General features: G+C 44.2%; 2 protein-coding genes and 1 long non-coding RNA gene across 6 annotated transcripts in view; 2 read left to right on the top strand and 1 right to left on the bottom strand.

Moving 5' to 3' along the window:
- IGSF3 (immunoglobulin superfamily member 3) overlaps positions 1-1,789 on the top strand; it is a 102,659-nt gene extending 100,870 nt beyond the window's left edge. For all 3 annotated transcript variants that reach the window (XM_059059727.2, XM_067033925.1, XM_067033937.1), the window contains one exon: positions 1-1,789. This exon is cut by the window's left edge and continues 1,357 nt beyond it. The gene's annotated coding sequence lies outside the window, so the exon portion shown is untranslated.
- A 126-nt stretch (positions 1,790-1,915) lies between these two features.
- LOC136794237 (uncharacterized) lies at positions 1,916-5,041 on the bottom strand. Of its 2 annotated transcripts, none has more exons than XR_010840660.1 (3): positions 4,123-5,041; positions 3,618-3,699; positions 1,916-2,450 (listed from the first exon to the last, which is right to left on the bottom strand). It is a non-coding gene; the product is annotated as an uncharacterized lncRNA (long non-coding RNA). The 2 variants fall into 2 exon arrangements; XR_010840659.1 differs by having other exon boundaries at positions 4,083-4,972.
- Positions 5,042-5,186: 145 nt separating this feature from the next.
- Positions 5,187-24,851, top strand: part of CD58 (CD58 molecule) — a 43,017-nt gene continuing 23,352 nt past the window's right edge. Inside the window, exon 1 of the mRNA XM_067033945.1 lies at positions 5,187-5,368. Within this exon, the coding sequence (XP_066890046.1) occupies positions 5,299-5,368 (70 nt within the window). The 5' untranslated portion in view covers positions 5,187-5,298. The remainder of the gene's footprint in view (positions 5,369-24,851) is intronic.

Genomic DNA, 24,851 nt, shown 5'->3' with positions numbered 1-24,851 from the left:
GGGACAGTCAGCCAGCAGTGAGGGGGGTTTCCAGAGCCAGCCATTGTAGAACAGGGAGGAATAACTACCTCCCTGGAGATATGAAGACTAGGTTTTCCTTCTTCCTTCCAATTAGATTTTTCTCAAAGATACTGATGTCTTTCTTCTTCGCCGTTTGACCTGCATCTCACTGCCATAAGAATATCTGCCCAGGTGAGGCCCAGACGCGGCCCTTTGTAATCTTTATGGATTACCTCATCTCAGCAGAAAGTGATCACATGTCTTTGTCTGTGGATTTTTTGTCTTTCCCTTTCTTAGATCTTGTTTGTGGCTTTAGGTGATTTGGTTGTTCACTATCATGGCAGCTTTTTATTTGAATGCCCCTTAAAGCCTGGCGAAGGCCAGTGTCACCTGTTATTTTACACTTGCTGGGCAAGATGCTGGGCTCCGCAGCATCATCAGTTGCAAGTGTTTCCTTTTGCCCACTCCATGAAGATGTTTTTCTGCCCTGGCTTTCTCGTATTTTGCTGGCCAAAAGTTCCATCTCCCTTCCTTATGAACTTGCAGCTTGAATCCCAAGGGAGTTCCCACTTTGGAAAAAACCTCCAGGGACTCTGGAACTAAGTCTAACCAGAGAGATTAGTGTGAAACCCTGTTCTGAGACAGAACAGACTCCAGGGGAGGGCTATAGGATTCCAGGCCACGTGGGTGCTGATTCTTGTTGGCGTCTGTGGGTGTGCAGGGGGCCTGGGTGCTCGGCAGGTGCTTTGATGTATCATAGCCAAGGGGGAAGCAAGGCAACTGCCCAACCGTTTTCTGAGGGGCTTGCATAGGCTGCCTTCTCCCCCTCCCAGATACACCAGTCCTCTCCTGTGAGACTGTGTAGGCACCGCCACCAGAATCCCACTGATGCCTCACGTGCTTATCCCCATTTCTTGTGCTGCATCAATGCTGTAGAGGTACACAACAGGCACAGTGTTGAGGACATAAGGCGGTCTTTGGCCCCATTTCTTCATTTCCGGGTGTGGGCTTTCAGTGGGAAATTGCTGGCCCTTAATTCATAGAGTCAACTCGAGAAGATGATGTACATTCCCTCTGTCTGAAAGGAAAGATGCCGGAGGGCTGGCTGGAACTGGGACGCATAATGAAGATCTGAGTTTGAATTGGTTCACAGAAGAAAGAAAAGCCAGTGCTGCACATAAGTAAGTGAAGCACTTGCAGGAGATTTGAAAGGAAAAAAAGAAACCGAAGCCAGTATTTTAATAACTTTTTTTTTTTTCTGTGCGTTTTCTATTGGGCCAGGGGATACTGTCAAAGGGTGAGCTTTTCAGCTTTCTATGAAAACCCCCAGGACCTTCTTTCTTTGGCCATTTCTATGGAAATGTGGCGTCAGATGAGTGATAATGGTGGCCTCCAGTGGCTGGGAAACCTCACTGCAAGTTGCCTACAGGAGAGACACGCAGAGGAAAACTGCCGACTGCTCTCTTGACTTATCTACATCTACGATGTTGCATTAATGAAAAACGACACTGTGCTAGGCCCGTTCCAGGACATGGATATGACCACACCCTCTTTCCCCAGGGTGTTTCTGTAGCAAGTTTTCATATTCTTTTCAAACAATGGTTTCTCTGCGTTAACTTTTGAAGAAGAAAAAAAAGAGGTAGGGTAGGCAAACTACCCATGCATGATGTAGAGAGCTGTTGATTTGTTTTTGTTTGTTTGTTTTTTTAAAGGAAAACTATTTGTAAGATGTTGCACTAAAATGTTTTATATACACTTCAGAGACCTGTAGTAAATTATGTTGAAAATATGGCTGTTTACATTGACTAGAGTCCACTGTCCTTCTTTCTCCTCACTAATCAGCCACTCTGTCTACCGAACTGTGCCCTGGGGCCCTGGAGTGCTGCCCCTGACTTTGGCTTGCTAAACCCAGGGTTTGTGAATTGCAGCTTCTATTATCACGCCTCACCCCCAGCGCAAGTGGCACCTTTGTACAAGTGATAAAAACCACCCCTTTTCTCAAGACACTTTACTCTCAGCTGCTGAAAATGTATGTATATCACACATACATACATACATACATACATACACATCTACCCTGACTGTCAAGGCCAGAGTCGTGCACTGCTCAACACACAGGCCTGGAGGCCTGACAGGCCAGTTCAGAATCTAGCTTTCTTTTGGGTGGGAGTGGGGTGGAGGTGGGGAGACAGGATGCAGTGAGAGGAGACTGATAGAGGAGGAGAGCAGGAACCTGGGACAGCGTTCTCCTTGGGCTTGGCAGCAAGACCACACCATCTTCTTCAAACTCTGTAGTATTGTCCTGACAGTGAAATGCTCAGCAAGCCTTTTCCAGGATGGAGGAAAGTGCAGGAGCTGTGCATTCCTGTGCAGTGAGCCCACAGAGCACAGCCATCTCTGTTCCCTGCACAACTCAAATGCTGGGAGGTTTCGGGGGGAGTTCACCACATCTGCAAATTGAGAAGAATGATAGAATGATTTAAAGCTATAGCAGCGACACGTGATTAGTCAGAACCCATCTGTAATTCTTTAAAATTCACAGAATGTGCAAAGAACTAGATGGAGGTAAAAAGCAGAAGGAGGTACTTCCTTTTCTTCTTCTTTTTAAAACTCAAGCCTTTCAAAGGCTTTAATATGTGCTTTCCTCAGCTCCCCAGCCCCATTTGTTGCATCCTTATCAACTTCTTGCAGCTGCTGGCTTGGTCGGGAGTTGAAATGTGACTGTGTATCTCTTGGGTACCCAGAATAATTCCATGTTAAGTCTTATGTATTATTTTTGCCTATTTTTTTCCAAATGCTCTCTTTTTGCCAGGGAGCATTTTTAAAAGGGAAACAGAGTATTATGGAATAAAGATTACCCCCCCCCCCACGCACACCCGTGGTGCAAATCCACCCAGGGTTTATATAAATGAAATGAATATACACTTCCACATGGGGCAAGGACGATTTTCACGTATGCAGGATTAGAATCAGTGTTTTGCTCTGTCTTTCTAGGATTCCCAAACTTCTTAGGTGTAGTTCCAAGCTTGGCAAGAACTAGAGCCAGAGAACTAGAGTGCCATGCTGGGAAGAGCAGCAGCCCATCCACGCCACATAAGCAGACTGAACGAGCCCTCCTTTTTTCCCTTCTAGTCCATGATTCTTTACAGTGACGAGCAGATAAAACTGGACCTCTCCACACTGGTCACAGGATGTAAAATACAGCCAGCCCTCCTTTTGGTGGCCAGTCCTCAGTACATGGATAGGGCCTTTTGGGCCATCTGCCTAATGCATTGCAGGTCCAGCCTTACTGAGCCACTTTTGACTAATGAAGTCTGCTAGACCAGGCATATAAGGGCTTCTAAAAATGTTTGCTGGAAGCACAGCATTTCTCTTGATGAAAGAGCTGGCACCATTCATTGGCCAGAGAAGCAGCCAATCAAGGAAGATCTACTGAACCATTCCTTACCTGATACCTGGAGACCATGACCTGGGGAATACTTCCCAGTCCCAGGTGACTGGGCAGTCCTTTCCTCAGCCCTGCTCTTGAGAGGGTTGACAGCTTTTGCTGGCCAGTCCAAATAGCAGTATAGCTGCCCATCCTGTATGAAAGGGTAAGAGTGGTACTTGGGACTTACCCTTGATTGGACTCCGAGTTCTGCACCTTACTCTGTGTCCTTGGGCAAGTCATTTACCTTCTCAGAGCCTCAGTTTCCTAATCTGTAAAAACAAGGACAGCAATAAGATTAAATTAATGCAGGTAATGCACTTAACACAGGGCTTGGCTCATAGTAAGTACTCAACAGATGTTTGCTGTTATATCACTTCCCAGCTCAAAAACTTTTAGGGGCTCCCCAGTGTTTAAAGGTCTGATCCCATCTTACCTTTCCAAGTTAGCCCGAGTTTTTACCAACCCAGAGCAGAGGAGAAACTTGATCTCACATTTTGTGCTACACACTCTACCTGCCTTATGTTCCCAGTATCTTCTGATGATAGGGAATGTCTAAGCTCATGGTACAGAACATCAGCCCCAGAAATTTCACGGATATAGACACCTTTTACAATTTCATGGCTAATGTAAGAAATAATTTATGAATTCTTACAGGGCAGTTCAAGTGTCTTGAGTGGTTTGGAGGTCCCCACCTGAGGAAGATGGTAATGACAGCAACAATAAAGCACACTTCCACCGCTTCACAACTGGCAAACATGTTGGTGTTTGTTGGGACATCAGAGAGTCCTGTTCATGAGTCCAGCTCATGGGAGGAGTTTCCCGCTCATATGGTAACGAAGAGTTCCCTGAACTGCAATGGCTGAGCAGGGATCATTCTGGTGCCACTGTCTGAAAGAATGGGGGCTGAGCGGGAGGCTGATGCCAGTAGCTGGTCCTGGGAATACAGCAGTAATTGAGTCTGGGATCAGATGGATTTGAGGGGGGAGGACTAGCCAATAAGATGGGGAGTTCCAAGCGCCCGCTGCAGCACGAGGGAGAGAGGTTTGGGGAGGCCAAATGGCGAGGGAGTGAACAGCCCTGACTCCCCAGCCTGAGGGCCAGTCCACAGTAGAGAGGGAGGAAGAGTGAAACAAAGAGGAAACGGAGAAAGGAGAAACCCAAGGCTGGAAATCCCAGCTCCCAGTGAGGGAGTGTTAGGGTGAGGTCCGTCTTAACGAGAAGGTGGCTGCCCTTGAATGAGGAGAAGCAGGCACTTGGGGGTGGGGGGACTGGGGCCGCACCAAGCGACCCCACACAGTCTAGCAGTTGTCTAGAATGTGGTCCGTTTCCTTTTGTCTTAATATCTGAGGAAGCTGTCTTGTCCAGGGTCGTAGTAGCGAAGTGACTGGCAGAAAAACCGAGGCTGCGCGACTGCGGCTGCTGGAAAGCGCTGAAGGAATAAAGCGCTTCAGAACCTCTCTGTCCCGGCACAGAGCTCTGCTGTCACCTCCAGCCGAGTGGGGCGCAGTCTTCGGGGAGCGACGGTCCGATACCCCCGGCTATGGAGGCGCCTCCATCACGTTCCAAATGCCAAGGAAAAGTGCGGGAGGTGCGGGAGGAACGAGGATAAACCTGGTTGTGAAAACGAAAGCCACTTTGGGGGGAGAGCTCCACAGAGCAGGGCGGGGGGCGGCAGAAGGGAAGGAAAGACCCGGGCGCAGACCGCGTGCTCGGGAAGGGGGAGAAGACGCGCGCCAAGACGTCATCCGGGGCCTGGCGGGACGCGCGGGGCGGGGCGCACCGGGGGGGCGGGCTCTCTCTTTCTCTCCCTCACACAGGCCGAGGCGACGCCTGGCTGGGTCACTGTAGCGGAAGCTGGCTATTCTGCTATGGCCGCGGGGAGCGCCCCGGGGTGGGCCGTGGGGGCCCTCGGAGTGGTCTGCCTGTTGCTTCGGTTGGGTGAGTGGAGGCCTCCCCCCGGGAGCCCGCGGGGACCGGCAGCGCGGGTTGTCAGTGGCCCCAGGGCTCCGGGGCCGGGTGGACGGGCGCGGCCCGGGGCCGCTGCAAGGTGGTGTGGTGGGGTTGGCGTGGGGCACGCAGCCCGCGCGCGGGACCTGGTCGTCTCACCCACAGGTCTCCCTAGGGTGGTCAGCAGGAAACGTGGACCGCAGGCTCTGAAGCCTGTTTGGGCAAAAGAGGGACGCGACTCCGTCTCGTTCACCTCCCCTGCGCTCTTTCCTCCCTCTGGGGAGCCTTCTTAACCTCCACGATCCCCGATTCCTGCTCGTGTTCCTCCGGAAGAGGTGCCTTTTCAGTGCGACTCAAGTGACTAAGTTACTGCTTCCAGCCCGAGGCGCCGTAGCGCAGAACTTGAGGGGAACTTTGTCACTGCTTCCGCAGCCCGGGAGCTTATCTCGGGCGGGCCTCCCTGGCCAAGGAACACGCTGTCTGCGCGAGTGCCGGCCTCCGCGCTGGTGGTGGGCGCTCTGCGGCCAAAGCCAAGTCCGCCCACGCGGAGGGCGGCCGTTCAGAACTGCCCTGCGGCGGGAAGGCCAGGGCCTCAATTCAGAATTCCTAAGGAGTGTCGGCAGGTCCCCTTCCCCCTTCCCTTCCGGACATGAAAGGACTAACATTTGAGTGTCTAGGACTGTGTTCATCCTTTTCACGCTTCTTCAGCTAAATCGTCACGACAGCGCCATGAAATAGTTATCTTTGTCTCCATTTTTTACCTCCCCACCCATATCAACCTCTCCCCACACAGGCCCCTAGTTAAGTCATAACCAAACCCCTGAAGCATAGTAACAACCCCCTTAACTAGTACTTCTTTCCTTGGAATTTCCTGCCACCGGCCCCTTAGCCACGCCCCTGATGAACCTCCCCTCTCCACTCTGCGTTCAGCGTTTATTGAGTGCCTTTGGGGTGCATGCATCTATGGCTTACAGCCTGCGGAATGGGGGGTTGAGGTACGCTCAAAAGAACCTACAGGGTAAGGCACAGAAGTAAATGTTGTAAGAGAGGTAAAAGTAAAGTGCTGTGGGTGTGCGGAGGGAAGACAGCAACAACTTTTGTGAAGCAAAAACTTCATGGAAGGGAGGGTATTTGAACCTGGCCTCCGAGAACAGGTGGTATGTGAACATGCCATGATGTGGGAAAAGATTCCAAGAGCAGGAGACCAGGAAAGAAAGACAGGGGATCAGGGTGTAGAGGGTGACCTTGGGCAGTAGGGAGTCATGTGTCACTGGAGAGTTGCAGTGCCCACGGGAGCTTGAGGCCCCCGAGGGGAGCCCTGAATGTCCCCTCTGGGAGTTGGGATTCTCTTCTGCAGGCAAAGGAGACCTCTTTCTGACCTGACAGGATCAGAGCCATCCACTTAGGAAGAATAATCTGGCAGCAGTAAAGAGAAATGATTGTAGTTGAGAGGAATTGGAGGTGGGTGACCAGGGCAGGTACCATCACAGACCCCAAAGAGCTGTGAGGGTTTCATATGCTGGTGGTTATGGGCAGGAAGGAGAGGCATATACAGAGGTTGAAGGGATAAGGTAACTCCTCCAGAGGCACGGGTCTCTCCCGGGTCCCAGAATGCGCCTTTGGTCACTACTGCCTGCTCTATGCTCTCTCTTCAACTGAAAACCCAGTTTACGCATCAAGCCACACCTCCTCTAGGAAGATTCTCTGAACTAGCCGGTTTCTCCCACCTAGTTCATTTATTTATTCAGAGGTCATTTCGTTCCACAAGCATGAATATCGCCTCCTCTGAATAGGCTTTGCGCTAAGGGAAACTGTGTAGGTCTGCAGTGAGCCCTTTGGGGGCCAAGCCCACCTCACTAGGGAAAGCTGCCTAACAGTGATGAACAGTATCTGCTCCCAGAGAGATGCCTGGCCTCTGACATGGCCCTGCCCCTCACAGGTGAAACTTCTGTAAGTTACCTTACTTCTGTGTGCCTCCATACCTTTGCCTTTAAAGAGAGCACCACTCACATGAGAGAAAGGATAATAATATCTGCTTAATAGAATGATTGTGAGCATCAGTCATTCAACACGTGCTTATAGACTATCAACTGTGTGTCAGCACTGGGAAGCTTACATTATAGTGGGGGAGAGACAGTGAGGAAATAAAGCAGTAAATATGTAGTTGTTGGGTGGTGGTGAACATTTACTAATATAGAGATTACTAGTGCAGAGGCAAGGGAAATGGAAGTGGTTAATAGTTCCTTTTAATTTTTAAAAATTCTGGAAGATTTAAAATCTATAGAATAGTTGCAAAAATAGTAAAGTGAACACTTACACACCTTTCTTCTTGAACCACCACTTATTAACATTTTATCACATTTGGGTTACATCTCTCTATATACACTCACACCCACCCAGTTAACTTTTTTGTTGTTGTTAAATCATTTGAGAATTGCGGTTCTTATGACAATTTAACCCTAAATATTTCAACATAGGTCTTCTTTTTTTTTTTTTTTTAAATATTTGTTTATTTATTTTGACTGTGCCAGGTCTTAGTGGCGGCATGTGTGCGGGATCTAGTTCCCCAGCCAGGGATTGAACCCGGGCCCCTTGTATTCAGAACGCGTAGTCTTAACCCACTGGACCACCAGGGAAGTTCCAACATAGGTCTTCTAAGAATAATATGTCTGCAGTTAAGCCCTGGCACCATTATCACAGTCAGGAAATACAGCATGATACAATACTGTTTTCAGATAAGGTCCAGAAGCCAATCTTGGATCACACACCAGATTTGGTAGTCATTCCTCTTTAATCCCCTTAAATCTAAAAATCTAAACTGTTGACAGCTTTCTTTTTCTCTTTTCTACTTTATGATATTGCCCTTTTTGAAGGGGTCTGGACTAGTTTTTTTTTTTTTTTAATAAAAATGTCCCTCGAGGTTGAAGTACATGCTTAGATTCTGGTGTAAACATTCCTGGGCAGGAATTCTCACAGGTGTGCATCTCATCAGGCTGCAGTGCAGATGCAGTCCATTTGTCTCATTATTGGAGACGTTAATGTTGATGATTTGGTTAAGGTGAGGTCCACCAGATTTCTCCATTGTAGAGGAGAAAATACAAGCGTGTGAATACAGATTTTGCATGCTCGGTTCCAAACCACTGGAAATATCACAATAAAGCAAGTCATAATGAGTTTTTTGATTTCCTAGTATGTTTAAAAGTGATGTTTATACTATACTGTAGTCTATTAAGTGTGCCATAGCATTATGTCTAAAAAAAGTACATACCTTAATTAAAAGATACTTTATTGCTAAAAAATGCTAACTACCATCTGACAGTGCAGAGTTGTCACAAAACTTTAATTTGTAAAAAAACAATATCTACAAAACACAATAAAGCAGAGCATAATAAAATGGGTGTGTCTGTAATACGTGATTCATTAAGTAACACTGAGATTGCGTGAATATCCTGTTTTCCAACAGTCTTTCACCCAATGTTTTACAACCCAGTGGCGATTCTTCCCACTAAAATGTTTGTCGATAGCAATTTTTTATCCCTATTTTCTTTATACTTTATTGACATTCTTCAGTAACAAAGAGCTTCTGCACCTCCCTTTAAAATTTTTTTTAATACTAGTAAGGACTCGTGTATTATTTAATATGGCATTTCTGTCATTTTTCGTTTTGATGGTCAGTGATTCTGTATTTGGCAAGTGGGAACCCTTCCAAGTTTCAGTGTCCTTTTGCCATGTTTCCCTCAGTTTTGAGCACTTCCTTACTTTCTGGTGTAGAAGGGTGTTCTGGACTCATTTTGTTCTTTTCCTGACTCAGCCTTGGAATCATTAGATTCCTTTTTCCTTTTAGTGGGGGATGGTATTCAGAAATTAAGACCTGGGTGCTAGATGTGCTCAAGACTCTTGGAGCCATAGCTTCTAGGCCCTGTCAGTTTTCAGTGCTAGGAAATAGTTTTCACAAAGTCAGGCATTTATCTTGTTACCGCAAAGGCTAATCCAACAATTCAGTTCTTCCTTTTCCTCCATTCCATATTAGTACCTCCCTTTCCCATGGTGAGAATTCTATTCTTAGTAGCATTAGTATATTTTCCTCATCTACGTTAAACACAAACTAATTCCATAACTGCCATGCCAATACTACTCCCAAGCACAAACTTTACTAAATATAGTTCAAGATTTCTTAGCAGTTCTTTTTATTCTTTCATATATCCTACTAAATATGTATAGAACACTGTATTTTCAAGTTATTTCAATTTTTTTTCTGTGTGGTTATGTTATCAAAGTGATACATAGTTGCATTAATTTGTTTCTCTTTCTATTCAGTTTTAGGGTTTCCCTCACCTTGATTTAATTTTTAAATATGTAAACTATTAACATGGTTCAAATCAAAACCATATACAGCTGGCCTTCCATATTTGCAGATTCAACCAGCTGCAGATTAAAAATATTCAGGAAAAAAAAATTCCAGAAAGTCCCAGAAAGCAAAACTTGAATTTGCCACATTCTGGCAACTATTTAAATAGCATTTACATTTTATTAGGTATTATAAATAATCTGGAGATGATTTAAAGTATATGAGAGGATGTGCATAGGTTATATGCAAATATTATGCCATTTTATATGAAGGATTTGATCATCCTCCGATTTTGGTATCCACTGGGATCCTGGAACCAATTCCCTGTGGATACTGAGAGATGACCATAAAAAAATATGCTCAGAAATTCTATTCCTCCCCTTCTTCTCCCTCCATAACATATAATTTGTTTCAGTTTTATCTTTCTGTTTCTTTTTGCAGTTATAAACAGATACATATGTTTATTTCTAACTCCTTTTTTTGTGTGTGTGTGTGATACGTGGGCCTCTCACTGCTGTGGCCTCTCCCGTTGCGGAGCACAGGCTCTGGACGTGCAGGCTCAGCAGCCATGGCTCACGGGCCCAGCTGCTGCATAGCATGTGGGATCCTCCCAGACTGGGGCACAAACCCGTGTCCCCTGCATCGGCAGGCGGACTCTCAACCACTGTGCCACCAGGGAAGCCCCTCTAACTCCCTTTTTTAAACAACAGGTAACATACTCTGTGTACTCTTTTGTACCTTGTTTTTGTCAATTAACCATATGTCTGGAAAATCATTCCATATCAGTTCATAGAGATCATCCTCATTTTTTTTTTTTTTTACAGCTGCATAGTGCTCCATGGGGTGGAGGTATGATATTTCATTGTCACTCTCTGGTGGTTAGTATTTGATATAGTGTGGTAAGGGGAGGGTCTCTTTAAAAGGGAAACAGTTGAGTGTAGACTTAAAAGGAAGTGATGGAGCAGGCCAGGTTACCATCTGGGAGAGTAGTATTCCAGACAGAGAGGACAGCAGCAAAAACCCTGAGATAGGCTTCAACCATTTAAAGAAGTTCGAGGAGAGCACTGTGCTGGAGAGTAAATAAGAAAAGAAGTTGTACAAGTAGTCAGGGCTGGACGGTAGAAATAAAGTTTAGTGGGCCCTTTTTTAAAAAAAAATTTATTTATTTATTTATTTATTTTTTGCTGCGTTGGCTCTTCGTTGCTATGCGTGGGCTTTCTCTAGTTGCAGAGAGCAGGGGGCTACTCTTTGTTGTGGTGCACGGGCTTCTCATTGTGGTGGCTTCTCTTGTTTTGGAGCATAGGCTCTAGGCACCTGGGCTCAGTAGTTGTGGCTCGTGGGCTCTAGAACTCCGCAGGCTCAGTAGTTGTGGCACACCGGCTTAGTTGCTTTGTGGCATGTGGGATCTTCCCGGACCAGGGCTTGAACCCGTGTCCCCTGCATTGGCAGGCGGATTCTTAACCACTGCGCCACCAGGGAAGTCCCTGTGGCTCTTTTAAAGACTAACTTTTTTTTATTCCCAGTGAAATAGGAAGTCTCAGAGAGTTATGAATGGGAGTGAAATTGTGATGAGTTGAGTGTTTAAATGAATGATTCTGGATGCTGGGTGGAGGATAGTCCTTGCTGATGAAAAAAGAGAAGCAGGGAGACCAGTTAGGAGGCTGCGGGAACAATGACTGGGTGGGGGTGGGTAAGAAATGACTGGGCTTGGGGTGAGGAATTGGAGATAGCCGGGTGTGTTTTGAAGGTAGGGCTGGCAGGATTCGGCACTGGTTTGCATCAGTGGGGTAACGTGGACAGGGCCTAGGTAGTGCTGGGCAAGTAGCAAGCTCAAAAATAGGAACTGTTGTATTAGTTAGCTCTCATTAGCAGAGCCTGCCTTATTCTGCTGTGGTTGACCTTTTATGGATCCTTTATCTTGCCAGTTGTCTCTCCAACTAGATTTTAGATCCTTGTACGCAGGAACCAAGTCATATACTACTTCATATAAAGTTTCTTTCAGTGATTTATTTTAATATTTTTAACAATACAAATTGTTAAATCTGGACATTAGATGATAAAGTATTGGTCAAACATTTATTTTAATATTTTTTTTTTTTTTTTTTTGCGGTACGCGGGCCTCTCACTGTTGCGGCCTCTCCCATTGCGGAGCACAGGCTCTGGACGCGCAGACCCAGCGGCCATGGCTCACGGGCCCAGCCGCTCCACGGCACGTGGGATCTTCCCGGACCGGGGCACGAACCCGCGTCCCCTGCATCGGCAGGCGGACTCCCAACCACTGCGCCACCAGGGAAGCCCCTATTTTAATATTTTTAACAATACAAATTGTTAAATCTGGACATTAGATGATAAAGTATTGGTCAAACATTTCCCCATTTTAAATTATTATTATCTCACATTATTATGTGAGACTTGTTCATATGCTTTGCTTAATTAAGATTCAGAGAGCCTGTGAGGTTTTATTTATGAAAGGTAATCCAAATCAAAATAGTGTTGTGTTTTCCTCTCAAAAAACTAGATCCAGTGTTATAATGGGGTGTATATAATAGTTGCCATGAACTAAGCACATGCTCTGTGACAAGTGCTGTGCTTGGAGTTTTAGATTTTTGTTTTCATTTAATTGTCACACCAGTTTTATAAGGTAAAGACTGTTAAGGAGGAGAACAAAGTTGAGGTAGGTTAAGTACCTTGTCCAAGTACACACAACAAATAAGTCGTAGAACCTGCTAGCACTTAGGTCTATTTGACTCAAAGTCTATGTATTCCCAACCCAAGAATAGGTAAGCAACTTTCTGTTGATTGGTGCAGCCATAGTTAATCTCTTATATATAACATATATATTGCCCAACGTAATTTTGCTAAAGCATGTGAAATTATATAAGACAGCAAATTACCAATCACACAGATTGTATTCAATTCCATAATCTACAGTAGAGGGGTGGGGGAACCTTCTTCGGGCCATAGAATTCAGAATGGGGGTTTATTTATGTATTCATTTATTAACATTTTGCCATACTTATACTTTCTTTATACACCCACACTTCACTCCTAAATGCTTTGGCATAAGCCCAATAACATAATATTTATAAAAATTAACAGGGCTTCCCTGGTGGCGCAGTGGTTGAGAATCCGCCTGCCGATGCAGGGGATACGGGTTCGTGCCCCGGTCCGGGAAGATCCCACATGCCGCGGAGCGGCTGGGCCCGTGAGCCATGGCCGCTGAGCCTGCGCGTCCGGAGCCTGTGCCCCGCAATGGGAGAGGCCACAACAGTGAGAGGCCCGCGTACCACAAAAAAAAAAAAAAAAAAAAAGAAAAATTAACAGTAATCTCATAATATCACTTAACTTCCACTCTTATTCAAATTCCTCCAATTGTCACAAGGATGTCTTTTTTTAAATACCAGGATCTAATGAAATTTCACATTTTTGCACTTGTTGCTGTTTTTGTTTATTTTTGACAGGTATCTTTTAGGAATTTTGAAAAAGACTAACAATTACTTTTTAAAAACTAGATCTAAGAATTTGTTTTATTGCCATCTTTTTACTGTAATTAAAAAAATTGAATTGTACACTTTATTATTGCTGTTATTTGTTTTTTCCCTTTTTAAATTGACTTCAGGTGTAAACATAGTGATTCATTATTTTTTTACATTACAAAATGGTCACAATAAGTCAAGTTACCACCTGTCACCACGGAAAGTTATTACAATATTATTGACTATATTCCCTATGCTATACATTACATCTCCATGACTTATTTATTTTATAACTGGAAGTTTGTACCTCTTAATCTCCCTCACCTATTTCACTCACCCCCTCTATCCATCTTCCCTCTGGTAACCACCAGTTTATTCTCTGTATCTATGAGTCTGTTTCTCTTTTGAATGTTTGTTTGTTTTGTTTTTTAGATTCCACATATAAGTGAAATCATATGGTATTGGTCTTTCTCTGTCTCACTGATTTTACTTAGCACAATACTTTCTATATCCATCCATGTTGTAAAAGGCAAGATTTCATTTTTTATGGATGAGTAATATTTCATTGTATATAAATACCACATCTTCTTTATTCATTCACCTATCAATAGACACATAGGTTGTGTCCATATCTTGGCTATTGTAAATAATGCTGCAATGAATATTGGTGTGCATATGTTTTTTTCCAGTTAATGTTTTTGTTTTCTTCAGGTACACAGAAGTGAATTTGCTGGATCATATGGCAGTGTGCAATTGCTGGATCATATGACAGTTTCTGTTAATTTTTTTAGGAACTGCCATACTGTTTTCCATAGTGGCTGCAACCATTTATGTTCCCACCAACAATGCATGAGGGTTCCCTTTTCTCCGCATCCTCGCCAACACTTGTTATTTGTTGTCTTTTTTGATGATAGCCATTCCGACAAGTGTGAGGTAGCATCTCATTGTGGTTTTGATTTGCATTTCCCTGATGATTAGTGATGCTAAGCATCTTTTCATGTGCCTGTTGGCCATCTCTGTGGCTTCTTTGGACAATGTGTTTTCAGGTCCCCTTCCTATTTTCTAATCAGGTTTTGTTGTTGTTGTTGTTGTTTTTACTATTGAGTTGTATGAGTTCTTTGTATATTTTGGATATTAACCCCTTATCAGATATATCATTTGCAAATAGCTTCTCCCATTCGGCAGGCTACTTTTTCATTTTGTTGATAGTTTCCTTACCTGTGCAGAAGCTTTTTAGTTTGATATAGTCTCATTTGTTTATTTTTGCTTTTGTTTCCCTTGCCTGAGGAGGCAGATCCAAAAAAATATTCCTAAGATGGATGTAAAAAAAGCATACTTACCTATGTTGATTTCTAGTCTTATAGCACTGTGGCTGGAAAAGATGCATCATATGATTTTAGTCTACTTAAATTTATTGAGACTTGTTTTGTGGCCCAGTATGTTATCTGTCCTGGAAAATGTTCTATGTGTACTTGAAAAGAATGTGTATTTTACTGCTTTTGGATGTAATGTTCTATACATATCTATTAGGGTCATCTGGTCTCATGTATCATTTAAGGCCAATGTTTCCTAATTGATTTCCTGTCTGGATTATCTGTCCATTGATGTAAGTGGGACATTAAAGTCCCCTAATATTATTGTGTTACTGTTAATTTTTCCAATTATGTTTGTTAATATTTGCATTCTATATTTAAGTGTTCCTATGTTGGGTGCATATATATTTACAATTGTTTTATCTTCTTGTTGGATTGGTCCCTTTATCATCATTTAATCTCTTTGTCTCTTGTTACAGTCTTTGTTTTATTTTTTAATTAATTAATTAATTAATTAATTTTTGGCTGTGTTGGGTCTTTGTTGCTGCATGTGGGCTTTCTCTAGTTGTAATGAGTTGGGGCTGTGTTGGGTCTTTGTTGCTGCATGTGGGCTTTCTCTAGTTGCGATGAGTGGGGGCTACTCTTCCTTGTAGTGAGAGGGCTTCTCATTGTCATGGCTTCTCTTGTTGCAGAGCACAGCCTCGAGGCACGCAGGCTTCAGTAATTGTGGCTCGTGGGCTCTAGAGCTCAGGCTCAGTAGTTGTGGCTCTCAGGCTTAGTTGCTCCGCGGCATGTGGGATCTTCCCGGGCCAGGGCTTGAACCCATGTCCCTTGCATTGGCAGGCGGATTCTTAACTACTGTGCCACCAGGGAAGCCCCACAGTCTTTATTTTAAAGTCTGTTGTGTCTGATGTAAGTATTGCTTCCCCAGCTTTCTTTTTATTTCTATTTGCATGAATACCTTTTTCTGTCCACTTGCTTTTAGTCCATGTCTTTAGATCTGAAGTGATTCTCTTATAGGCAGCATATAGATGGGTCTTGTATTTTTTGTTGTTTTTTTTTAATCCATTCAGCCACTCTATGTCTTTTGGTTGGAACATTTAGTCCGTTCATTGAAAGTAATTATTGATAGGTGTGTACTTATTGCCATTTTGTTAATTGTTTTCTGGTTGTTTTTACGATTCTTTTTCGTTCCTTTTTTCTCCTTTTGCTCTCTTTTCTTGTGATTTGATGACTATCTTTAGTGTTATGTTTTGATTCTTTTCTCTTTTTTGTGTATGTATCTATCATAGGTTTTTGGTTCCCATGAGGTTCATGTATAACTATATAATGAGTCAATTTTATGAGATTATTTTAAATTGATGATCTCTTAAGTTTGAACACATTATAACAACCCTGCGTTTTTGCTAACCACCCCACCCTCACATTTAATGTTTTTGATGTCATATTTTATTATCTTCTTATTTTGTGTATTCCTTAACTTTTTACTATAGATATAGATGATTTTATCGCTTTTGTCTTTTAACCTTCCTACTAGCTTTTTATGTGGTTGACCTTTACTGTATGTTCGCCTTTACCAATGAGATTTTTCCTTTTTTAGTTTTCATATTTCAAGTTGTGGTCTTTTCTGCTTAGAGAAGTCCCTTTAACATTCCTTGTAAAGCTGGTTTAGTGACACTGAACTCTTTTAGCTTTTGCTTTTCTCCTTCATATCTGAATGATAGCCTTTCTGGGTAGAATATTCTTCGTTGTAAGTTTTTTTCCTTTCATTGCCTTAAGTACATCATGATACTCCTTTCTGGCCTGCAAAGATTCTGCTGAAAAGTCAGCTGAAACTCTTATGTGAGTTCCTTTGTGTGTACTGGTTGCTTTTCCCTTACTGCTTTTAAGATTCTCTTTTTATCTTTATTTTTTGCTGTTTTAATTGCAATGTGTCTTGGTGTGACCTCTTTGGGTTCATCTTGTTTGGGACTTTCTGTACTTCCTAAACTTGGATGTCTGTTTCCTTCCTCAGGTTAGGGAAGTTTTTAGCTGTTATCACTTCAAATAAGTTTTCAGTCCCTTTCTCTTTCTCTTCTCCTTCTGGGACCCCTATAATGTGAATGTTAGTATGCCTGTTGTTGTCTCAGAGGTCTCTTAAACTATCCTTTTTTTTTTTTTTTTTTTTTGCAGTATGCGGGCCTCTCACTGTTGTGGCCTCTCCCGTTGCGGAGCACAGGCTCCGGACGCGCAGGCTCAGCGGCCATGGCTCACGGGCTTAGTTGCTCCGCGGCATGTGGGATCTTCCCGGACCAGGGCACGAACCCGTGTCTCCTGCATCGGCAGGCGGATTCTCAACCACTGCGCCACCAGGGAAGCCCACTATCCTTTTTTTTTGGCGGTACGCGGGCCTCTCACCGCTGTGGCCTCTCCCGCCGCAGAGCACAGGCTCCGGATGTACAAACCCAGCAGCCATGGCTCACGGGCCCAGCCGCTCCGTGGTATGTGGGATCCTCCCGGACCAGGGCACAAACCCACGTCCCCTGCATGAGCAGGCAGACCCTCAACCACTGCGCCACCAGGGAAGCCCTATCCTTACTTTTTAAAGTTCTTTTTTTTTTCTGTTCAGCTTGGGTGAATTTCACTACTCTGTCTTCCAGTTCACTGATGCATTTCTCTGTGTCATCTAATCTACTGTTGATTCCTTCTAGTGTATTTTTAAAATTTCAGTTATTGTATTCTTCAGCTGTTTGAGTCTTCTTTATATTTTCTGACTCTTTGTTGAACTTCTCACAGTGTTCATTCACTCTTCTCTTGAGTTCACTGAGCATCTTTATGATAATTACCTGAAGTCTTTATTGGTTAGATTGCTTATCTCCACTCAGTTATTCTTTGGGGGTTTGTCTTGTTCCTTTGTTTGTTATATATTTCTGTCTCCTCATTTTGTCTAATTCTCTATGTTTATTTCTATGTAGCGGGTAGGTTGGTTATGTTTCCTGGTCTTGGAGAAGTGGCCTTATGTAAGAGATGTCCTGCGGGGCCCAGCAGGACTCTCCCCTTCCCCTTTGGTGACTAGAGTTATATGCTCTAGGGTGCCCCCTATATGGGCTGCATGCAGTCTTCTGCTGTGGCAGAGCCAAATACTGTGGGCAGCTGACTCCACTGACTCCACTGGCTGCCAGCCCCACCTGGTATGGAAGCTGCTGGCCTGCTGGGGGGTGGGACTGGGTCCAAGCATGTCTCACTCTAATGTTTTTTAATTCATATAGGCTTTGATGGTAGGCATTGCTTTCTGTGTTTAAAAGCAGAAAGTTTGCCAGCATACATCAGCCCTTGTTTGCACAAGTTTTCTGTCTTTTGATTTCTTCTCATGTTGTTTTCTCTTGAGTACAGAAGGCTTTTTGAAGTTTTTACTTAAGGGCACACAGCACCTTAGATTCTGCAGTCACAGATAAAAGTTTCCATCTCAGGAGTGAAGGTGAAACCTGGATACAGCCTTTTCCATTTGCTCAGACCAAGTTTTAATATGAAGTGTGACTAAAATAGTGATACCATCCCCCCAAAAGTGTGGAAAACATTTTAACAGTTCCTCTTTGGAGATAAGTTTCAGTGCCCATCTCCCAGACTCAAAGGAAAATGTCTTTTAGCTACTTTATGGGCATGGGATTCTCTCCTTTGGCCTCTTTGTTTTCTTGTTTTCAGTCCCTTTCCCTTGTGCGCATTGGCCTTCTCCTTCTCAATGCTGCTCGTGGCTGTGCTGATGAGCTCTTAGCCCAAGGACTCTGGGGCTCAAAATGAAACCAGTGAAAGTGAGGGGACCTCTTGCCCAGAATCACTGTAAGAAATCATGTCTGCTCTCTGCCCCCATTTGAAAGTTATTAGTTCAGAGTTCTATCCTTTGTGACCTTGATCTATTCTGTTTAGCAAGTATCCATCTCAGGGAACCAAATTATTCTGATAGGCTTGTTCTGAGGAAATGAACCCGTTTTGGTTCCTAGTGATTTTCACTCTCATAATGTTCCCCTGAATGTCTGTTAAGAACAGTGTCTGAATTTCCATCAGCCTCTCTGGTCTGTAGTTTCTGAATGTTTTTCCCATGTAACAGTTAAAAACTAGAAAAAAAAATGAAGTTTACTGTACACATTCAGAAAATAATAAGAAATTCATATTAATAAGAAGCTAATAAGGCTATGTCATCATAAATTAGTTGTAATAGAGTTTCTCAACTATGAACTGAGTAACTAGAAAATAATAGGGATTATAAAGAAATTTTTAATGAAATGATCAATAGCATATTGAAATACCTTTAATCAGACTTTGGAGAATAGATTTAAAAAGACTTGCAGAGTATTAAATAGCTCTAGTAAGAACTGTTAGCCACAGTGCAAGATGCCTTGGTCCTTCCTTGTCAATTCCACCTGCATCCAGTCCTAGTCAGTGATTTTCTGTTTCCATAAGTGCTAAAGGCAGAAATCTACTGGTCTCAGATATGCCACCATGGCTTCCCTGTCTTCATCTATTTCAGACTGAAACTGCAGCCCCCTGACTCCCAAAAGACAATAAACCCTCAGGTTGCTCTGTGGCTAACAGTGCAGGCTTTGGAGCTGGCCACCTGTGTCTGGACGCCAGCTCTGTCCTGGACCATCTGAGTGACCACGGTCAGCTTCTGAACCCTTTTGAGCCCCAGTTTCTTCAACTGTAACTTAGTGGTTCTCACTCTTTGAACGCTCTTCCCCATATGCTCAAGCTCACTCCCTCGTTTTTGCTGGGCCCTGCTCACATGCCAGCTGTGACCACCTCACATATAATGGCAACCTCCCTTCTCATTATTAATCATCCTCCCCAATACACTGCTTTATTTTTCTCAGTAGCACTTAACGTCACCTGTGATACTTTTCCATTTAATGTGCTCTTCCCTGCCCCGCGTCCCCACCCTCACCAATAATGTAAACTCCAAGAGGGCAGGATTCTGTCTGATTTGTTTAGTGTTGTATCCTAACTGCTTAGTACAGTGCCTGGGACATAGCAGGTACTCAGCAAATATTTGTTGAGTGAGTAAATGAATAATAAGACCTACCTCATAGAGTTAAGTTGAGGAATCAATGAGCCTATCCATCTGTCTATCTACCCATCCATCTATCTATCTCTTGGAACAAGTGCCTGGCACATAGTGAGCCTTCAGGAAGTGTGCTGCTGCCGTTGCTGTTGAATATTATTATTGAGGCTGAGTTGGTCTAGGGCTCATTTGGATTGGATTTATTAAGAGCTAGGTTAAAGAAACGAGCCACACTAAACTTCCTTGAGTGAAAAGACTGTGTGCTCTTCTTTTGATTATCCATGTACCTGGTGAGCATATTTCGTATGCCAAAACTGGGACATGGGGGCTGACAAACAGAATGTTTGTAGACTTAATAGGACAGATTGTTTGACACCAGCACTGACGTAGACATGTGAGGAGAGTGGCTGCTCTCCGTACTGTGAGCATGTGTGTTTGTGTCTTCAGAGACTTAGTTTCGCAGGCAGCCACCGCTCCAGTACACCCACTTGGGTGCCGACTGAAAGTGTGCTGTGATGCTGAAGTGAGGAACAAGGTCGTGGTCACAAGCCCCTGTCTGCAGGAGAAATCCAGCTGCTCCCTTGGGTACAAAAATGCCCAAGACCCTCCTATCTCCCAGCTTGAATGAATCTTTAACCGAATTGTCGTTATGGTGTCATACACACAGGGGGAAATACCAAGATTTATGTATTTGGGTACTGAAACTTTCAGGGGATTTTTTTTTCTTTTCATCAAATGAATTTTTGCCTTAACTGCTAAAATCTGCAGCCATGTGGAACCTTGAAGAAATTTTAGGAAGAGAAGGAAGTATTTTAAAATCACATTGTTCATTTCTAAGAAAAAACTCCAGAACAACCTTTCCTCCGAATCCCAGAAGAGTGGTTAGCTCGTCTCTCAGCAATGGCATCAGTGAAAAAATTGCATCTCCTCAAACCTCAGACAGGGTGTTAACATTGATGAAGGGCTGATATCCCGAGTGGGTGTAGCTTATCTGGTGCAGCGCCCTGAAGCCCACAACATGTGGTAGGTGAAACCTAGCTAAACCTGAAAGGGATGGGGAGTGGGGAGCTAGCTACCCTCCAGTCTTGCTTTGGTTCTGGAGGCAGTCAGTGAGGAGGAAAGGGTTCTCTTCTGACTGCATACGAGGGGTCCCAGGCCATTTATTCTGCAGCTTCAGTTAAACGTCTCCACCTGTCCTTGCTGAGTCATAGTTCTTCAACCAGTTTCCACAGCAATTTGAGGTATTGCAAAGCTCAAGGTTTGGGGTGACTATCAAATATTGTAATTCTGTCAGGAAGCCCTGCCTTTTAGACTACATTTAAGTTGTATTGAAATCAGTTTAGTTAATTCACTCAACAGATATTTATGGAATATCCTTCATGTGCCGGGCAGTGGGGTGGCAGCAAAGATGGAGAGCAACCCTGTCTTTGTCCTCACGGGGCTGGCCTGACTAGGGGATGCCCCTCCACTCAGATTGGAATCAATTGCCAGCTAATTCCATAAAATTTGATTTTTGTGTTCACATAAAATCTCAACGTTCAGCATTTCTTGGAAACTTAGAAGATCTGGCAATTTGCACGTGTCCACGTGGGTAGGTGCTGAGGAGCCTCTCCCTAGGCGAGCCAACCTCACTAGAGCTGCAGTCTCCACCGCTCCCTTTTAGGTCACACTTGGCCCGTCTGTGGCTCCTCTGTTGGCTGAATGGCTGGTCTCTGTCTCAGGGCTTCATTTGCTAGTTCTCACAGGCTTCTCAGCTGCTCCTGTGATTTTGTTTCCTTATTACTTCTTTGTTTGCCCCTTGTTTTCTCCCCGCACACCCCGCTCCAGCTTTTCTTCCTTCCTGCATTCGAGTCTCTTTTGTCCCCTTACCCTCTCTTACTTTTTCACATGTCACATATTACTTGCCATCACACATGAGAAGTGCAAACTCTTAGACCTTACTTTCAACTTAGTTTCTCTTGGTCTTTAATTATGAAACCCTGTCTCATTTCCCATTGAACATCTAAAATTATTTTTAATAAACAACAGCATTATGAAACTTAGGTTTAAATTTAAGTTCCCATGTAACATTTTGGAGATTTGGGTTCATTGCTATCTTGCTCAATCAAATCATCTCAATTTCCTCATGTATATGAGGATGCATGTGGGGTGGACCAGGGTCCTCTGAGGACCTGTCCAGCCCTGACATTCAGTGATTTGGTGACCAGCTTATGCTTCACTTCTAGGTTTCAGAGGTGTGCTTGACTGCCAACTAGAATGGTTTGACTTTCTCATTCCCAACATCTGCTATTCCCATACATTTTAAAGGTTTTTTTTCTGTCTATCTATCTATTTATTTATTTTTTGGCTGCGTTGTGTCTTTGTTGCTGCGCACAGGCTTTCTCTAGTTGCACAGTGGGGGCTACTCTTCGTTTCGGTGCACGGGCTTCTCATTGTGGTGGCTTCTCTTGTTGCAGAGCACGGGCTCTAGGAGCACAGTCTTCAATAGCTGTGGCATGCAGGCTCAGTAGTTGTGGCTCACAGGCTCTAGAGCATGGACTCAGTACTTGTGGTGCATGGGCTTAGTTGCTCCGCAGCATGTGGGATCTTCCCGGACCAGGGCTCGAACCTGTGTACCCTGCATTGGCAGGCAGATTCTTAACCACTGTGCCAGCAGGGAAGTCCTGATATGGTTTTTGAGAGGATTTGCTGAATACATATTTGTAGACTTCTTCCAACTGCCTACTAGATAGTAAGTGCTATATAAGTGTTTGATTAAATAAACTAAAAATAGCAGTCAATCTAAATCCCAGGACCTGGGACTTCCCTGGTGGTCCATTGGATAAGAATCCACCTTCCAATGCAGGGGACGTGGGTTCGATCTCCGGTTGGGGAACTAAGATCCCACATGCCACGGGGCAACGAAGCCCGCGTGCTCTAGAGACCGCACACCACGACTAGAAAGCCCACATGCTGCAACTGCTGAGCCTGCGCACTCTGGAGCCCGCATGCCACAACTAGAGAGCCTGCGTGCTGCAACTACTGAGCCTGCCTGCGTGCTCTAGAGCCCACGCGCCATAACAAAGAGCCTGCGTGCCACAATGAAAGATCCTGCGTGCTGTAACTAAGACTCAATGCAGCCAAATAAATAAATAAATATATTTTAAAAAAAATCCCAGGACTCAAGTGAAAATGCGCAGAGGAATTTGTGGCTGGGAGTTGGGGGAGGTCCCGTTTCATTAACCCAATAGTTACGGTTACCATATTTTCTAAATCAAAGATCAGGTCACTTGGTCTGCAAAATATTTGAGTTCCACTTCGGACTTCAAGCCCTGTGAGAAGAACTGTCAAAACTGGGTATAATGATGATGTTTTGTAAGACTGCAAGAGTCTTTGAAATTGGAAATGAACACAGTACATATAGGTATTAGTTACCCTCATATCTTTCAGAAGAAAAGATCATTCAGTATTCTTCCAAACAAATCAACCTCTAACAGTTAAAAAAATTCTGTCTAGCACAGAATATCTGTTTAGGCAGTCACTGATACATTTTCCCCCTACCTCTATCTCTTTCTATTTTGAAACAGCAAAAACTCACTCTATGCCCAATTCTCACACGGCCAGGGTCACCTACAGTGAATGCATTGATGGTGGCCTGGATCATTGAAAGAAAACGAGGGAAAACCCTGTTGAAAGCCTACTTCACTTCAGCCATGCGTAAAGACTCTCAGTCTTATTCAAACCTCAAAACAATCTTTTGTGGTAGGCATTATGATTTGTTTTTTAGGCTGAGGAAACCTAGTGTGGCGAGAACTTTTGAAGGTTCACCCTGGGTGCATCGGCCTTGAAATTCGGGGCCCTTTTCATTCTGCCCTCTGGCATCCCTGTGGTCCCTTTTCTGACCATTCACTGTTATCAGCAAAGTAATCAACTCGCTGCTGACTCCTTTCCTTAGCTGCTGTTTGTTTGCTCATTCTTTAATTCGTTCAGGGTGTGTGACCTTGAGAAAAAAATTCACTCTCCTTTCTCCTATTCTTTTTCATTGGAAACAGTCATATTGGTAACTTACCTTAGGGTCAGTCTTGGAGGTGCAACAGAAAAGACTTTACTATAGGAAGGAAATGGTAGACATAGCATCCTCAAATGTAATGAATCCCAAATCTGTATCTTCCCCTGGGAACCCCCAGACCTGTGGACCCCACAGCCTCCTGGACAGCTCCACGCAGATGTCTTACAGGCTGCTTATGCTTAGCATCCATCAGTCAGCTGACGTCTGGGTGAGGAGGGGGAGGAGAGATGGCCAAGCAGACAGAGGAAGAAGCGCCTCTGAGGAGGCAGGTCCTGAATCAGGAAGGCGCTTGGCATGTCTGAGGAAATAAAAGCAGTTCCAAAGGGCTCAAAGGAAGAGAGCAAGGGGGGAATGGGTGGGGAATGAGGCTGGAGAGGTAGGCAGGGGCCAGACCACAGGGTCTGTGAGTGAGGGGCTGGGCCATGTCAGGTCTTTTCTGGTCCCTCAACTACCATAAACTTGCTGAATGACCTTGAGCAATTGATATGTCACCCGGGGCCTGTTTCCTCATCTGAGAAATGGAGTTAGCAACACCACTGCACAGGGACGTGGAGAGGATTAAAATGGACACACGTACGTGAACATGTAACTGGCAGAGGGTAAGCATTCAGTAACATCTTCTTCCATTTTTCTTGGTGCCCTGTCCTTTCACCTGTGAAATGGGGGTAATTTGACTAATTGTTGGAATTTCTTCTAGCTCAAAATGACTATGATTTTTTCTGAACTGGTCTCCCCCCTTTTCCACCGTTAGCTCCATTCCAGACTTTTCTTCTTCCTGTTCTCAAGCCCAGGAAACATCACCTTCCTCTGGGAAAGACAGAAGCCAGCTTTATGCAGCCAGGGAGGGGCAGTTCAACTGAGACCTCTTCTCTTCCTCCACCACCCTACTTACTCTCATCCGTTCATTCATTTATTCATTTACAGGACATTTCGAGCCGCCACTATTGTGTGTGGATAGACTCTCACCCCTCAAATCTTATTCCTTTTCATGCCTTTTCATAGGCTGTGGTTGATTGGGAGAAATAGTGCATGGTCAGGAAAGCCACAGAAGGATGCTGGTGTATTGTAGGCAGCCTCCCTTGATTAAGGGAGGTGGGTTCAAAAAATCCTTGCACATAGACAAATGGGGCATATTTGCTTCTTATTTGAAATTACTGGACACAATTGCCTGCAATTGGTCTATTTAGTATTTTTTATTTTTCCTGTGCTCTGTCAATTACCCTGACTGCTTCTAGGCAAAAGCTTCAATCAATC

Source organism: Kogia breviceps, chromosome 1, assembly GCF_026419965.1.
Source record: "Kogia breviceps isolate mKogBre1 chromosome 1, mKogBre1 haplotype 1, whole genome shotgun sequence".
Lineage (NCBI taxonomy): Eukaryota > Metazoa > Chordata > Mammalia > Artiodactyla > Physeteridae > Kogia > Kogia breviceps.
Note: the sequence above shows the minus strand (reverse complement) of the source record. Positions and strands in the feature narration are given on the sequence as shown.